The following is an 18,674-nucleotide window of genomic DNA, read 5'->3' as shown; positions in this document are numbered from 1 at the left end:
TTTGAGCGGTCAGGATAGCGCCTGGTCAATCCCCGAGGAAAGGTACCCATAGATTCAGTCAACATGCATTAGATGTGGCAAAAAATCGAACATAAAATGGCTCTAATAAATAGGTATAATAGAACAGAGCACCGAGAAAAAAGCAGAGATTGGAGAACGGGAAAGCGAAGTATGGAAAGCATATCAAATTTCGCATTCGTAGCCCGCCGAGCTTAGAGAAATTACGACGAATAACCTAGCAGGCGGTATGGCACTTCAAAAATCGGTTCTATTCGTTCTGTAATTTTGTGCGCAAATGAACTGTAGGGTTGAGCTACTTCTAATGATTCTGGGCTGTATCTGAGAAATATTCTGACCTCTGGCATTGTGCCTGCGACCACGTGGGTCTACCAAGGGACCCCATCTGATTTCTGCCACAAATAAAACAGACTAAATAATTTATAAAATGTGCCGTGAAGCAGCTGAAACTGATTTGATTAAGTTCATTTCGTAGCACAAATCGCCTACGATCATCTACACTCGCTTTATCCGGAATACGGTGCACACGCGAAGCGTAGGAAATAAGTGTGATGTACCACAAAGAAACACCTATTAAAATTCGAATATTTCAACCTGAAATATAACCATTCGCTGATATTTAACATCTCACGTGAGTTTAGTCTAAATATAATATCGAAATAACCATGGACAGCAAACCCATGAACTCCCTACCATAGGTCACGAAACAATGGACATGCACTTTTACTGCAGTGTAAACGTATTTCTGCCTAATGAATTGAAAAATGAGCACAACTGCTGCAATAGATTTACCTACTCGACCTAATGCTGCAAAGAAAAATTGATTAGATCACACATAACACATTCTGATACCTTATTCCAGCAAACTCGGGACGGACGCACTGAAAGCACGTCCGCTCACTTACCCGTCTTCTTTTACTCTCTTCGAAGAAAGGCGGATGTCCGGAGGTGCCTAGTGGAGGGAGCAGCCGAACCAGTTGGCTATGACCAACCTCACCACCACAAATGGGAAGTTTTCGGAGTATCTTTGGTCACGACCTACCCGTGTTCCATCTCTGCCACTACCCCAGAGAAATGAAGTTGGCACTACTACTAAAGATCCTCTAACAAGAATCGTCTGCTAGGTTTGAGCTACAGATGACCATGATTTAGGAACAGGTGGGAAGAGCGTTTGGGATACATTTCACGTGCGTGCAAACACACAGTCACCTCTCACAAAAAATGAAAATGATTAAAAACATACACTGATATTCTCTATAAAATGCATCATCCGTTTGCATGGGAGTTGCGCTGTGCCCTTGGCAGGGTCGCGTCGTAAGAAAAATTTGGATATTTGTGGTAAGGTCTTATGGGATCAAACTTGTGAGGTCATCAGTCCCTAAGCCTACACACTACTTAATCTAACTCACGCTATGGCCAACACACACACACACACGCACACACACACACACACCTGTGCCCGACGGAGTACTCGAACCTCCGACGTGCGGCGCCGCACGGACCCTGCCAAGCGCCTCGTAAGAGCCACCTGATTAACTTTCTCCCGGAGACGAAAGTTTGAAAATGAACGATCAGAGAATTTTACTGCTTATTATCATGGAACGGCTACAGTAGCGCCTTTTCATTACCCCATGCTTGGACGGAACGAATGGTCCAGAATGTTCTTCCCATGGGCGGATGATTTCGGTCCATTTCGTTGATGAATGATTTTCACAACAATTATCAAAAATCAACATAAAAAAAATCACAAAGTCATATAGAAGTCTCCCTTGGGGTTATCTGGCCTGCCAGAGTACTGACAGTACTCTTGTGAGATTTCCAACACAAAACATTTAAGAATCAGAATTGGCACTACTAGAACTACAATCAAACAAAAAAATAAAAAAAAAATAAAAGTGTGTGAACGTTACTTATCAAAACCTCAAATGGTATGAAAGTTTATAGGCTCACTTTCCAGTGAGGCTGGCAAAAGTGATTGAACAAATGAGACCGATTAAAACTCAATCATCATAAAAGAATGCTCTGACTATTATTTACAGCTGATAATGTTATAGACAAATATGACGACCATGAACTCAAGTCACTGATACTTAAAAGAAAAGAAACTTCAAAATACTCTGTCAATGGTCAGTGCCATTCTACTACAACAGATTAACAGTGCACAAAAATCAAATGCGTACTGATTGACAGCCCAATGGTCCGCGTGACCATGACACTTGAATACTAAAATTAGGCGAAGACAAATGAAATGGAACAGAAATCTCAATGGGTGGCACATTACAGTGGAAACACTTGTTTCACGACCACAAATTAGCCGTGACGGCTGTCTCTATCTATGTCCTGATTGGAGGAGCTGAAAGGTTTGTTTCGATAAACCTGCACTTATTTTTCCCCAATCGGGTTGTACTGAAGTTTAAGCAAAGCTTTGACAGGCAAACTCAACTGCTTCATTGCAGAGCCCATACTGAGTAAAGCAAAGCTGATGACATTTAAGTATTCAAACATTTGAGCTCCCCACTGGGACGTTTAATTCACTCGTCAAAGGATTTGTTTAGAGACAAATATATGGGAAGATGGCCAATGTTTTGACAATGACAATATACAAAAAAGTATGCACAGTAGAACACAAAATCGCAGATTGCAAAAAAAAAAAAGTAAAAAAAAAAACGATGACGGGTTGCTTGTTTTCAATTTTTCTTCTTTTTCTTCATTTTCCTTCAGTTTGTGACACGACATTTGCACTGGGTGTCTACGGGTGGTTGGGTGGACGTCTCTTCTAAAGGCGACTTGGAGGATACTGTACTGCAGAACCACTACAATGTAATAGGGGATTTACGTGGCGGCGCTCGAGAATAGCGTCCATTGTCTCACCCAGGTCTTCTCGAGTAACAACCCTCATTTTGCCCAACTCCTCTTCCTATGTCCATAACAGAGCAACGGATTGATGTTGGGGGGTTGACAGGACCTCGCATTTTGTGGACTCCGTTTCGTGGTGCAGAAGCCAGCTTGGTAGTAGGCGTCTGTACTTTATGTGGGAGGTGTGTCTTTGGCGCGACACGCCCCCATCGGTAACCGAACTCGCAGTCGATGTCACTGTGATGCAGGGGCACCGCAGCGGTGTGTGTCTGCGCCGTACGGGTTTGCATTTGGCGCCGCGCGCCGCGGCTCGTTGAGCCGACGCTCTCTGCCTGCATCCTCCGCCTTCTTGCTGTGCAGTCTGATGTTACGCTAGGCGGAAATTGAGGAGCGTGTAGCGCGTGTGGCGCGGCGTAGCGCAGCTCGCGTTTCTGTAGCTTCAAAGGGTTCAAATGAGACCGCGCAAGTTGCGACGCTACTGGAACGCGACACGCGAAAACAGCGAAGGGGGGGGGGGGGGGGAGCGGGAAGGCACTCCTGCCATATGGTCACTTCGGCATGGCGCATATGGGCAATGGAAGTTCTAACAACCCTACCACAACAAAGGTCAAAAATTAATTATGATTGTAGTGTTGCTCACGCTGCTGAATACTGCATTTTCGGGCAACAACAAAGTTATATTATGTGGCAGGTGTCATTAGAGGACAGTTAATAAAGTCATTTCTTGAAATAATGGATAAACTAGGCACTCATCTTTTCGCGTTTCCCACGCTGGTCTCGTTGTGAACTCGTGGCTCAATCGTCGAAAATCTAGGTAGTGATGATTCCAAGCTCGGATGGAAAGAGGCCTAGGTGTTATTCTGCGATATTCAAAAGTTTTATAGATGTGTTTCATAAACCATTCTTGAAGATTAAACTTTTGCAAGGTAGGACAATGGTGATGTAAAAAAGTAATCAGCACTCCGAATTTAAGTTACACTTCTTCTTTATTACTTTTGTTGCAATATTACGTAACTCATTCCAAAACATCACTTCACAATATAAAACATACTTGAAAATATCTTCCTCACTGTTAAAGTTCACATTGCGTCTTTTTAACATGACGACCAAAGCTTGACTCTCTAATAACCGCTTACGCGCCCAAAAATGAGAGTTACAAGTACGTCAGTGATCATAGTGACAAAAGAAAGAATACACATACGAATAATATCATTGCAATATATACATATCGATGTATCGAAGTATCTCTATATTAATGAAATCAAATCTGAATGTTGTCACAGAAATATGTTAACTATTTTACAGAAACACAGTAGAATATTGCTGGTATCGAGAGGTTGAGGTGAGGTGCCATAATGGTCACGTAATTCGAGTACCATTACAAAGTGTTGCCCGTCCGAAAAATACGGCCTTACTGTACACTGATATTTATTGTCACTGATGTTGATGTGTCAGGATTGGCGAGGAAGGGAAAGCAGTAGGCATCCGTTGAGGTGATGAAGTTAAACATTTTATGACAGACGTGATGGTTTAGTTCAGTAAAAAGTGGTTGAAGACAGGCCTAGAGAAGGTGCCGAAACTGAATGGGCTGCTGCCCAAGAGAGCAGGGGAGGAGAGCGTCTAACCGGGTCGGATGCAGAAGAGAACGGAGGGCGCGTCCGCTCCTGGGGGCTGGCCGCGGCTCCACCCCCACGTGACCACCTGCAAACCTCCCAGATTGTAGACGCGCGGTTCGGTAGCGTTACATCGTCAGCAACACGTGAATTTAGCAGCTGATGGTTCAACACGTGAGTCTCGAAGTGGTTCTGTCCGGTATAACGCAACGTGAGCTGAATCTAGCCGGCAGGCAGACGTCACTGGCGAACATCAGTTGAAATATAAAAATCTAAATTTTTATAGTATTGCATCCAGTCAGTAACGGCCCCCACTGTACAATGACTAGTGTTTCGTTCTTCGTTGTTTAAGCACTCTATCTCTTTTCGTTAGTTCATGATAGTTTTCAGCTACATATATCTGTATACTTTTTGTTTTGTTTATTATTTTGCCAAGAACAACGCACAGTTGAATAACTGGTGCACCATTAGTCAGTCGAAGTGTATCTTCTGCCTCCACAGTGTTTTCAGATCGTAGGAAGGGACAGACGATTCGTGGTGAGGGTAGTGAATAAGGAAGTAAGGAATACTATAAAATCGTGTGATCTAGAAGCAAAGCAGGAAAGTAAAACAAGCTTATCTACTTGCCGCCTGTTATGCTGACGTATCTCTACGATCTGTTACAAAAAGCCGAAAAGGCGTAATTTCCAAGGGTGTGACACCTTTGTGCTCCTGGTAAAAATCGTCCGAGATATCAAGTAAATAAGTTTCACTATTATTGGTTCAAATGGCTCGGAGCACTATGGGACTTAACTTCTGAGGCCATCAGTCTCCTAGAACTTAGAACTACTTAAACCTAACTAACCTAAGGACATCACAGACACCCATGCCCGAGGCAGGATTCGAACCTGCGACCGTAGCAGTCCCGCGGTTCCGGACTGCAGCGCCAGAACCGCTAGACACCCGCGGTCGGCTTACTATTATTGTGTGGATATAGGTATAATAAGAGACATTATACTACGTACATGTGGACATCACATCTATGGTCCAGAATCCCTCACGAGTAACAATGTTTTAATCGGCTCGTCGTGGCGAGAAGAAGCACCTCAGTGGTTGCCTGCACGCTGTCTGCATTAGTAAACTAATTACACAACAGGCTACACAAATGAAGCAGTGGTCGGTATTATTCCAAAAGTATGAGTATCCTGAAAGAGTGTGGTGATCTGATGTATTTATTTTGTTGAAATGTACTGCTGACAAACGCAGATCTACTTTGATGACGATGTTTTTCGAACGAAGTGAACTCTCCCTCTCACAAAGCACACTCGGCTAGCTTCCGCATTCCTGTCGCGCTCATTATTCTCAGCTGCTGACGATACGCTGACCATTGTGTTGTGACACGTATCAAGTGTTTACTTGTATCAATAACAACTGTTTCAATCGCGAATCAGGTATTGTCAGTTTGGCGAGGCGTAGCTGAGTGACCAGCATCTGGCATGTGCGTGTCATTTGGGCTGAAGGATACGCTCGTCATTACTTTGCTACTGCTCAGATGAAGAAAAGGAATACAATTCTTTGGTAAATTTCCATTCCAGTCACTCAGTGTTAAAAATACGATGGGTTATGCGATTCATCCAGAATTCCAACACAATGGGCGATTTAATTTTGTGTGAATTGTTAACCTTTTCTCATTCGAAGAAGCATCAGCATTTACGAGTAACGGCCACATTTCTCTTGTTGACGGGGTTGATAGCCCTTCTTTTGCCAAAACACAATGTAATTTGCACAAACTCATTTTTGCAGCAGCTATTGTGACAGAATTCTGAAACGGAGTGTCTCATTATATACGTAATTGGCGACCAGAAAGCTCAATAGCTTACAATAAAACTCATTGTGTCGGTTTGTCGTAAGATAAGAGAAGAAATTTCATGTTTGCTTTCATACTAGGAAACTGTTCGCTCAAATGGTTCAAATGGCTCTGAGCACTATGGGACTCAACATCTGAGGTCATCAGTTCCCTAGAAGTTAGAACTACTTAAACCTAACTAACCTAAGGACATCACACACATCCATGCCCGAGGCAGGATTCGAACCTACGACCATAGCGTTCACGTGGTTCCGGACTGAAGCGCCTAGTACCGTTCGGCCACAATGGCCGGCTTAGGAAACTGTTGTCTCACTAGTTGTCCATAACTCTTAAAGAATTACAGTCACTGGAATGAATGAAGCATAATAGTACAACTTCTCATATATCGTCATAGATCAGTGTGTTAACGAATTGGCCAAGTACTCTCCTTCTTGTGTGCCATCGTTCGCCAAAACCTCGTTTCGATGTCTCGAGCGGAGCTGGCTGAGTGGGGCCGCCACTGGGGAACACTCTGAACTGATTTCAAAATGCACGACAGATTACGTGTGCAAATAACGCCGTACAGGCAAAGCGAGGTATCTGCCGGATACTGCCTTACATCCTGCAGATTTAATGTTTGTGGGAGTTAGCTGGTGAGACCTGCTGGGTTGCATACTCTTTCAGTCTTGAGTTCCTGATAGAGTTTAAATGTCTGTGTGATTAATACAATGTTCAAAAATATAAAAGATTCACTGTGATCCTTATTTGAGTCCGTAAAATCTGCAAACAATACACACAAAAGCAAAAAATAAAATAAAACCTGTACTATAAATGAGCACCACTTCTGCATCTGTGGTTCTAAACAAAACAAAACAAAAAAAGTAAACAGAGATAACTGGTAACAATGTGATCTTACACGTCCCCGAGTTTTTGACAAGATTTCAGTTGTGGTCAGTCTACGTTAACGTGGCTGAATGTATAAATCTAAGTACCTCGATAATGATATTCAGAAAAAAAATTAAAATAAAATTGAAATAAAATAAAACTTACGTTAACGTCACATGACAATCCTGAACAAAGAGGAATGTATGTGAATGTCAACCATTATGTTACTGCCGGCCGCGGTGGCCGTGCGGTTATAGGCGCTGCAGTCCGGAACCGCGGGGCCGCTACGGTCGCAGGTTCGAATCCTGCCTCGGGCATGGATGTGTGTGATGTCCTTAGGTTAGTTAGGTTTAAGTAGTTCTAAGTTCTAGGGGACTGATGGCCATAGATGTTAAGTCCCATAGTGCTCAGAGCCATTTGAACCAGCCATTATGTTCCTAAGACAAAATATTAATTTTGGGCTCTAGGGTGCTGTAGAACTATACACGACTGTGGGCAACGGACTGCATTTAAAAGAAAAGTATGATTATTTCTTTTTCTTTTTTTTGTGGGCAGTAAGGTGCCTTAAAGGCACATTACTATGCGCGGTTAACTACCTTCGTCAAGAAGATGTTTAATTGATAGATAGTCATCATTAATATCTTTTCTAGTATGATGTGATATCCTGACACAGGTGATGGAATATAAAGGGGTCAATTCGTAGGTTTTGAGGTGTTCCGACACTGGTTCGGATAGGCGTTGTTATTAGTTTGCGTACCCAGTCACCTGTCTACTCTACTTTTAGTTAGGGTTGTTACTTGTAACAACTCAGACCTTGAGATTATGCAACAGTTTGTACTTCATTCTATTTGCTGATGCACGGTTAACATTGGAAGTTAACCCACATAGCCTCGAGGCGTGATTGGGAGGTAAATACAAGCAAGTCTTAGGATATCAAATTATCCTGTTTGGTGTTAGCCACATCTGAACTTTGATCAGGTCTCACGTGCACATAAGATACTCAGTGTTCGTTCTAGAGGTTATTCTTCTAGAGCGGACGACACCAAATAAACTTTTTTTTTTATTATCCAGCACGTGTGCTGTTCATATAACGGGTTAGAAAGTCACTGGTCGAGCAGCCGCTTCTGCCGTACTCACATATATGCAGATTCACACTGATTTTACAGAGGACATAGCAATGGGTTCATGGGACGATGCAATACTTTACCAACGTCACCACAGTTGTTTTCTGCTAGCGCTGTGACAGCTTTCTGCTGCCGCTGTGTGGGTTCTGCTTCTCGGTTGAGGGTCTGCTGATAATGAGATGTCTTTGCTGTGGCAACTCCCTGGTATTTTGGCACATCTTTCCGCTATTCCTCGACTTGCTCCTTTTGTTTCTTGCACGTCTCGGCCCACACTGTGGGCGTTGCTGTCTGTCTGCCTCGATGGCTCTCCTGTTGCGGTCTTGTTTGTGTGAGGCTTCCTCACCGTGCCGGTTGTGCTTTCCGAAATTCCTCGAACACTCATCGTAGGGCTCTCCCCTCTGTCAGGGTACCTTTTGTAAACTTACATTATTGTGTAAAAAAAAATAATCAAAAAATGGCGCTTCTATGGCAAAAACAGTCTCCGCTGCGGGCCGTTTATAAACAACAAAATAGAAGCATCTTTATCGACGGGCGCTGGCGCTCCGAAAGGCGGAATTACTACACAACCTAACTACATTTCGTTGTGGATTGGCAAGAGAGCCAACCCACTGTGAGAGGAAGCCGAAAGGCACGCGTTTTAGCTCACGCAGGCTGGCGTGAGGTCTGGAACAGGTCAATGAAATTATACTAGCAAAAAACGTACGTAGCTGCTGGAATACCTAACTTTAATCCATAATTGGTGAACATCGCTCTTGACGTTACATGTTTCACAGCATCAATAGTAACTGGTAATGGCGCCTTGCTAGGTCGTAGCAAATGACGTAGCTGAAGGCTATGCTAACTATCGTCTGGGCAAATGAGAGCGCATTTTGTCAGTGTAGCTTCGCTAGCAAAGTCGGCTGTACAACTGGGGCGAGTGCTAGGGAGTCTCTCTAGACTAGACCTGCCGTGTGGCGGCGCTCGGTCTGCAATCACTGATAGTGGCGACACGCGGGTCCGACGTATACTAACGGACCGCGGCCGATTTAAAGGCTACCACCTAGCAAGTGTGGTGTCTGGCGGTGACACCACACATTTTATATGGTCAATTCTCCGTTTCCCATCCATTAGAGAAATCTAGGACAATCTCTCCCGTTCCTGCGTGGTTACAACGTATCTGTGGAGGTGCTTTGACATCGGAAGGCCGTCTCAGTTTAATTAAGAATTAACAATTTATCACACCACATATTTTCGGTACAGAAAAAGAATTAGACATATTTCAAAGGACCTATTTCTAACGTTACAATGATGACATGTTTACTATAGGAGAAATACATCAAACATGCTGTTCGAAGTGCATACTCCCCTGATATGTGTGCAGGAAATCTACCCTGACGACGATCTCAACTGCCAGCGACGGGATAACTAGACAGACCGCCGAAACTGAGTGCGACTGACAGGTAAAGTCTAACTGTAGTTGGTGTCTAACGTCGGCGCATTTGTCTTGCACGCCGCCACGTACTGTGGGCCGTTGTGACGGCCATGTCGGCCACCCGCGGCCAGCGCAGCATCTGTGTAACACGTCTGCGCGTGTTACCGAGGCCTGGCTGCCCGAGTCAAGCACAGAGAGTACGGTAATTCTAGCTATCCATTTTGATATTTACGACCGGGCATTTTACGTCCACTGTTTCGTCCCCTTCTTCAAGCAAGAAATATCCCAGTCCCGTTTCCTACCTCTGTTCCGCCGTTTATCGTGCCCTCCGCACGTCATTGCCGTGTGTTTGCATTTGCGTCACGCCGTTCCTCGTTGTGGCGAAGGTCCAGCCGAGAGCCATTCTACCGCATCTCCCGCGTTCCAAATTGTATCGTGTGTCCCGTTCGTACAGCCTGTACGTGAAGTTCGTTGACATCAGACATTTTCTGTTTTCTACTCCGTAATGTACTTCGGACTTTCCTGAACATTATGTAATACATTAAAATCAGGCAATTGTGAGACCTTCAAATAATATTTTGAATGTTGACGTGTGATTATCAGCTATTTTTGTAGTAAGCCAACTTCTATTGATTTTTATACGTAAATAAAATGACTGAGCGTAAAAGTAACTCGAAGAAACGCTAATTTTGCGGGTAACAGATATGTGAGACCTGCATATTTTTCTGAAGTACTTTCTTTCATAGAATATCAACCGCTGAAAAGCCGTGTCATGCTTTTTGTCCACCTCCGCCTCTGCACGAATTTACACATAAACGTTCTCTTCTTTTGGCACTGATGGAGGCAATCAAACGTATTTACAAAGATTTGGCAAATCCTGAGCTACAAAAGAAGTGTTTACATGGGAAGACCTAGAATGTGAACGAGTCCTTCAATAACGTTGTCTGGTGCCGTGTGCCTAAAAATGTATTTGTTTGCCTGATGACTCTAAAGATAGCAATATCTGATGCTGTAATAACTTTTAATGGTGGGAAGTATGGAAGACTTACGGTTCTGGGGATTAGGGGTAAGATTTGGACAGAACACAGCTAAAGGACTGCGGGAACTGGATGAGCTTCGTGTACGTGAAGCAGAGTTAGCTGCTCAGCAAATGACAAAAGAAGCAAGAAAGAAAAGGAGGGAGGCGGAAGCATTGGGCTGTTGTGGCACTGAAGAAGACACAGGCTACGGGCCAGGGCAATAGTAGTGCATAAAAGACGCAGAAATGTAAGTCTGTATAACAACTCGTAATAAAAAAAAAGTTTTAAACCTCAATATCTCTGAACTACAATTTATTGCAATAAATGACCCGTTTTCTAAAAATGTACTGATGGTAGAGACATGAAATTTTCGCTGCATGCCAAGTGTGAGATTCAACACATATGGAAGTAGAATAATTAAAATATCCTCAGTTGTTTTTTTTTGTGTTCATTTATTTAAAAACTTCTGTAGAAAATTGAGTGTTTGACAAAAAAAAAGATAAAATGCCCCACAATACAATTTTAGTAATAATTCTAGTTCAGTGGATCTAGAAAGGTGCATTCAATAATTATGGGAAATTGTAAGTTGGTGCCTTAAAAAGTTTCCAGGACAATGGGTCACAAAATTCGATAGTGTAACATTGGCGGCACAGGGCATACAATGACCCCTTAACGCCCGCATCTCGTGGTCGTGCGGTAGCGTTCTCGCTTCCCACGCCCGGGTTCCCGGGCTCGATTCCCGGCGGGGTCAGGGATTTTCTCTGCCTCGTGATGGCTGGGTGTTGTGTGCTGTCCTTAGGTTAGTTAGGTTTAAGTAGTTCTAAGTTCTAGGGGACTGATGACCATAGCTGTTAAGTCCCATAGTGCTCAGAGCCATTTGAACCATTTGACCCCTTAACGCCAGTTGCTCCGGCCAACGGCGCCCGTTTCCTCGCGGGCCGTTTCGAGCCTGCCTCGATCGACGGCCGATTCTCGGTGGCGGTGTAGGTTCCTCCCTCCTGGTGGGAGCGCCATTTTGTCGTACTCGAGGTTTGCCTGGTTCTTGCAGGAGGTGCTGAACGGAGGTGTGATATTGCAGCCCCAAATTTCGGAGGCAACTTAGTCCAACAAATCCTTATCAACTCCGCCGCTAAGCAGGATTGTCGACATACTGGTTTCGTCGCACGAGATCTCTAAAAAACGCGACGGGGTCAGGATGTGAGCAGTTATTGTAATCTGGCAGCACAAGTATCGGAAGCTTTGTCCGCTATTGTTGTGAGACGGACCAAAACTCCCGAATAAATGCGGCACACGACCTACAGTGCTCTGATAACGGTTGCTTTCTGACGGCTGCCTTGATTCTCAAATGACTGTACACGAATCTGATTCGGAGCGCTTCGCCCCAGGAAGCGGGCAAAGTATGATCGAACTGTGAAATTTACGATTTGGCGCGTTGCAAATTTAAAGGGGTCGGGGACAGTCGAGTGTTTTGACACTGAGACGAAGTGCTTTTCGCATTCTTCCTCGTTTTCTGATGTGCTCGCTGTGCCGTGAGCGGGAATCGGGTCGGCGCGCATCCTTCCTAAGGTGCACAGTCGTTCCTGCAGTTCCCGCAATTCTCCGTCGTCGTCACTAACGTTTGTTGTTGTTGTTGTTGTTGTGTATGAATTCGTAGGGGACCAAACTGCTGAGGTCATCGGTCCCTAGACTTACACACTACTTAAACTAACATTTGCTAAGAACAACACACACATCCCTGCCCGAGGGAGGACTCGAACCTCCAGCGGGAAGGGCCGCGCAATCCGTGACATGGCGCCTCACACCGCACGGCCATCCCGCGCGCCCACTAACGTTTGTACGTCGGCTTATGCCACGAGCGCTACTATTGTCGTTCTTATTTTTAGGATCAATATTATGCAAATGATCAATTACTCATTAAATACTGATAATTTGGACAGTGCTAACAAAGGTATTGTTAGAATTACGTGAGAATAAAAAAAAACACTAGCAGCGAGATTCGATCCAGAGACCTTGCGCTCACGAAACGCAGCACTTAACCGACCACTCGGCTGCGGGTTGCTGGCCAGACACGTTAGTACATATACGCATTGTTATAAATTTCAAACTCGATCTTTCTCGAAAACGGTTGAGAGTTGCGCCTTCCTCTTTACATAAGTTGAATTCCTAGCCATGCCGTACACACCCTGTCAACATGAAAAATCGGTGACGGCAAGTATGTACGTTCCCCCTGTCAGTTGAGAATATATTCAACAGCTCCTTTGCAGGGTAAGTACACAGAAGGTCTGCTGTGAGAAAGGTCCGGTTATCGGTATGTCAATAACACAGATTAATTTCCTACCAGAAAATAGCTAGCGTTAGTCTCGATTTCACGTTAATGCTAAATGAATATGTAATGAAAGACAAAGGGGCTTGCGTAGCAGAGTACTATTAAGTACTACACTGCACAACCATTGGTTACTTTTATGATTTAAGGAGCCACTGTCGTAGTGCTTCGTGCAGCACCTCCTCACTTCCAAAGGTGATTGATGTAGTACAGATGTATTACAGTCTAAGCCTTTGTAAAGTACACTATTGGCTGCATAATAGATACAGCTCTACACAGAGGCAATACCAAAGGAATTAAGCTGGATGGTGTAAGAGTAAAAGCAAAGGTTTCTTTCTTCAATGAAGCTGCTCTCCTTTCATAAAATTGTCAGTGTGAGTAAGAGAGCGATAGCTGTAATCGGTCGCTGATATTACTTTACAGACGACGCTGCAGTTCCTGCCGCTGCCAGTTAGTGATTACCTTGACCCATTCAACACTCCCGACATCTGTCCTTTATAATGGCATTTTCAGATCACGGTGTATTAATGAATGGAGAAATGAATTGGGCATGTGTGTGTGTGTGTGTGGTGTGTGTGTGTGTGTGTGTGTGTGTGTTTCTTTCTTCGAGGGAAAGAGGTGAAATGGTTTTGTGTGTAGTGTCAGCAAACAAGAAAAAGTTAGAGGAATTCTGGTTACTCTGAAGTATGGAGGACAGTTTTGTAACACTACACACACATTCTTTTATGTACCTGACTTTCAATCAGACATACCTTACATCTGATACATCCAATCGAGTTTAGCTCATGGTCCACTGTTTCACTTGCTTTTCCCCAGTGTTTAGTAGTTTTACGGTTTGCTCACGCAAATATGGAGGAAAAGCAAAGATGACATCAATGTAATTGAGTATTTCTCTGTTGTTGCAGAGCGGGAATTTCTTAAGAACAAGGATACGTCTAATTTCCGGGAAAAACTTGCCACTGCACCTTACGGTGGTAAGTATATACGTTTACCTTCCTTTATCGAGAGATGATGTGCTTTTTGCACTTATCTAATAACCTATTATAATAATGATTATTATTAAGCTGGATGGTGTAAGAGTAAAAGCAAAATTTCTCTCTTCAATGAAGCTGCTCTCTCTCCTTTCATAAAATTGTCAGTGTGAGTAAGAGAGCTATAGCTGTAACCGGTCGCTGATATTACTTTACAGACGACGCTGCAGTTCCTGCCGCTGCCAGTTAGTGATTACCTTGACCCATTCAACACTCCCGACATCTGTCCTTTATAATGGCATTTTCAGATCACGGTGTATTAATGAATGGAGAAATGAATTGGGCATGTGTGTGTGTGTGTGTGGTGTGTGTGTGTGTGTGTGTGTGTGTGTTTCTTTCTTCGAGGGAAAGAGGTGAAATGGTTTTGTGTGTAGTGTCAGCAAACAAGAAAAAGTTAGAGGAATTCTGGTTACTCTGAAGTATGGAGGACAGTTTTGTAACACTACACACACATTCTTTTATGTACCTGACTTTCAATCAGACATACCTTACATCTGATACATCCAATCGAGTTTAGCTCATGGTCCACTGTTTCACTTGCTTTTCCCCAGTGTTTAGTAGTTTTACGGTTTGCTCACGCAAATATGGAGGAAAAGCAAAGATGACGTCAATGTAACTGAGTATTTCTCTGTTGTTGCAGAGCGGGAATTTCTTAAGAACAAGGAGACGTATAATTTCCGGGAAAAACTTGCCACTGCACCTTACGGTGGTAAGTATATACGTTTTCCTTCCTTTATCGAGAGATGATGTGCTTTTTGCACTTATCTAATAATCTATAATAATAGTGATTATTATTATTATTATTATTATTATTATTACTCTTTCCTTTTTCAGACGTTATGTCTGGTTCAAAATGGAAATTCACGCGGACCTTGATCAAGCGTGACTTCCTTGTAACTGTACGATATATGTTACATTGCATTTAGGAACTTTCGGGTAATTGAACATGTATCAATAATTACAGATTTCTGTAGTTGTATATACAGACTGTAACAAAAAGGTACGGCAAAACTTTCAGAAAACATTCCTCACACACAAATAAAGAAAAGATGTTATGTGGAGATGTGTCCGGAAACGCTTAATTTCCATGTTAGAGCTCATTTTAGTTTCGTTAGTATGTACTGTACTTCCTCTATTCACTGCCACTTGGCCCAATTGAAGGAAGGTAATGTTGACTTCGGTGCTTGTGTTGACATGCGACTCATTGCTCTACAGTACTAGCATCGAGCACATCATTACGTAGCATCAACAGGTTAGTGTTCATCACGAAGGTGGTTTTGCAGTCAGTGCAATGTTTCCAAATGCGGAGTTGGCAGATGCCCGTTTGATGTATGGATTGGCACGGGGCAATAGCCGTGGCGCGGTACGTTTATATCGAGACAGATTTCCAGAACGAAGGTGCCCCGACAGGAAGACGTTCGAAGCAATTAATCGGCGTCTTAGGGAGCACGGAACATTCCAGCCTATGACTCGCGACTGGGGAAGACCTAGAACGACGAGGACACCTGCAATGGGCGAGGCAATTCTTCGTGCAGTTGACGATAACCCTAATGTCAGCGTTAGAGAAGTTGCTGCTGTACAAGATAACGTTGACCACGTCACTGTATGGAGAGTGCTACGGGAGAACTAGTTGTTTCCGTACCATGTACAGCGTGTGCAGGCACTATCAGCAGCTGATTGGCCTCCACGGGTACACTTCTGCGAATGGTTCATCCAACAATGTGTCAATCCTCATTTCAGTGGAAATGTTCTCTTTACGGATGAGGCTTCATTCCAACGTGATCAAATTGTAAATTTTCACAATCAACATGTGTGGCCTGACGAGAATCCGCACGCAATTGTGCAATCACGTCATCAACACTGATTTTCTGTGAACGTTTGGGCAGGCATTGTTGGTGATGTCTTGATTGGGCCCCATGTTCTTCCACCTACGCTCAATGGAGCACGTTATCATGATTTCATACGGGATACTCTACTTGTGCTGCTAGAACATGTGCCTTTACAAGTAGGACACAACATGTGGTTTATGCACGATGGAGCTCCTCAACAACCGCCCACACAACCCGGGTACCAAACGTAGAGACTCTTCGTGCTCGTGTTGTGAACGGCTGTAATACAATACGCCATTCTCCAGGGCTGCATCAGCACATCAGGGATTCCATGCGACGGAGGGTGGATGCATGTATCCTCGCTAACGGAAGACATTTTGAAAATTTCCTGTAACAAAGTGTTTGAAGTCACGCTGGTACGTTCTGTTGCTGTGTGTTTACATTCCATGATTAATGTGATTTGAAGAGAAGTAATGAAATGAGCTCTAACGTGGTAAGTAAGCGTTTCCGGACACATGTCCACATAACATATTTTCTTTCTTTGTACAGAAACCAGATGGCAGTTATAAGAGTCGAGGGGCATGAAAAGGAAGCAGTGGTTGGGAAGGGAGTGAGACAGGGTTGTAGCCTATCCCCGATGTTATTCAATCTGTATATTGAGCAAGCAGTGAAGGAAACAAAAGAAAAATTTGGAGTAGGAATTAAAATCCATGGAGAAGAAATAAAAACTTTGAGGTTCGCCGATGACATCGTAATTCTGTCAGAGACAGCAAAGTACTTGGAAGAGCAGTTGACGGAATGGATGGTGTCTTGAAGGGAGGATATAAGATGAACATCAACAAAAGCAAAACGAGGATAATGGAATATAGTCGAATTAAGTCGGGTGATGTTGAGGGTATTAGATTAGGAAATGAGACACTTAAAGTAGTAAAGGAGTTTTGCTATTTGGGGAGCAAAATAACTGATGATGGTAGAAGTAGAGAGGATATAAAATGTAGACTGGCAATGGCAAGGAAAGCGTTTCTGAGGAAGAGAAATTTGTTAACATCGAGTATAGAGTGCCAGGAAGTCATTTCTGAAAGTATTTGTATGGAGTGTAGCCATGTATGGAAGTGAAACATGGACGATAAATAGTTTGGACAAGAAGAGAATAGAAGCCTTCGAAATGTGGTGCTACAGAAGAATGCTGAAGATTTTTATGGGTAGATCACATAACTAAAGAGGAAGTATTGAATAGGATTGTGGAGAAGAGAAATTTGTGGCACAACTTAACCAGAAGAAGGGATCGGTTGGTAGGACATGTTCTGAGGCATCAAGGGATCACCAATTTAGTATTGGAGGGCAGCGTGGAGGGTAAAAATCGTAGGGGGAGACCAAGAGATGAATACACTAAGCAGATTCAGAAGGATGTAGGTTGCAGTAGGTACTGGGAGATGAAGAAGCTTGCACAGGATAGAGTAGCATGGAGAGCTGCATCAAGCCAGTCTCAGGACTGAAGACCACAACAACAACAACAGTGTGTGAAGAATGTTTACTGAAAGTTTGGCCGTACCTTTTTGTAACACCCTGTATAAGTTTGGATGTAGCTGTATTGCGTTGATGTACTGGTGGATATTGTGTGGTATGACTCCTGTAGTTGATAATATAATTGGTATGATGTCAACTTTATCCTGACGCCACATGTCTTTGACTTCCTCAGCCATTTGAATGTATTTTTCAATTTTTTCTCCTGTTTTCTTCTGTATATTTGTTGTATTGGGTATGGATATTTCGATTAGTTGTGTTAATTTCATCTTTTTATTGGTGAGTATGATGTCAGGTTTGTTATTTGGTGTTGTTTTATCTGTTATAATGGTTCTGTTCCAGTATAATTTGTATTCATCATTCTCCAGTACATTTTGTGGTGCATACTTGTATGTGGGAACGTGTTGTTTTATAAGTTTATGTTGTAAGGCAAGCTGTTGTCGTGTTATTTTTGCTACATTGTCATGTCTCCTAGGGTATTCTGTATTTGCTAGTATTGTACATCCGCTTGTGATGCGATCTACTGTTTCTATTTGTTGTTTGCAAAGTCTGCATTTATCTGTTGTGGTATTGGGATCTTTAATAATATGCTTGCTGTAATATTTGGTGTTTATTGTTTGATCCCGTATTGCAATCATGAATCCTTCCGTATCACTGTATGTATTGCCTTTTCTTAGCCATGTGTTGGATGCGTCTTGATCGATGTGTGGCTGTGTTAGACGATATGGGTGCATGCCATGTAGTGTTTTCTTTTTCCAATTTACTTTCTTCATATCTGTTGATGTTATGTGATCTAAAGGTTGGTAGAAGTGGTTATGAAATTGCAGTGGTGTAGCCGATGTATTTATATGAGTGATGGCTCTGTGTATTTTGCTAGTTTCTGCTCGTTCTAGAAAGAATTTTCTTAAATTGTCTACCTGTACATAATGTAGGTTTTTTATGTCGATAAATCCCCTTCCTCCTTCCTTTCTGCTTAATGTGAATCTTTCAGTTGCTGAATGTATGTGATGTATTCTGTATTTGTGGCATTGTGAACGTGTAAGTGTATTGAGTGCTTCTATGTCTGTGTTACTCCATTTCACTACTCCAAATGAGTATGTCAATATTGGTATAGCATAAGTATTTATAGCTTTTGTCTTGTTTCTTGCTGTCAATTCTGTTTTCAGTATTTTTGTTAGTCTTTGTCTATATTTCTCTTTTAGTTCTTCTTTAATAT

The 18,674-nt window shown here is 43.0% G+C and overlaps 1 protein-coding gene across 2 annotated transcripts in view; it reads left to right on the top strand.

Annotated features, from left to right (window-relative positions):
• The window catches only part of LOC126092026 (uncharacterized), a 489,900-nt gene that overhangs the window by 81,802 nt on the left and 389,424 nt on the right, over positions 1-18,674 (top strand). For both annotated transcript variants that reach the window (XM_049907420.1, XM_049907421.1), the window contains 2 exons: positions 13,980-14,048; positions 14,746-14,814. In XM_049907420.1, coding sequence (XP_049763377.1) covers positions 13,980-14,048; positions 14,746-14,814 — 138 coding nt within the window. The remainder of the gene's footprint in view (positions 1-13,979; positions 14,049-14,745; positions 14,815-18,674) is intronic.

Source organism: Schistocerca cancellata, chromosome 7, assembly GCF_023864275.1.
Source record: "Schistocerca cancellata isolate TAMUIC-IGC-003103 chromosome 7, iqSchCanc2.1, whole genome shotgun sequence".
In the NCBI taxonomy this organism is placed as follows: domain Eukaryota; kingdom Metazoa; phylum Arthropoda; class Insecta; order Orthoptera; family Acrididae; genus Schistocerca; species Schistocerca cancellata.
This window is presented reverse-complemented; position numbering and strand designations above follow the sequence as displayed.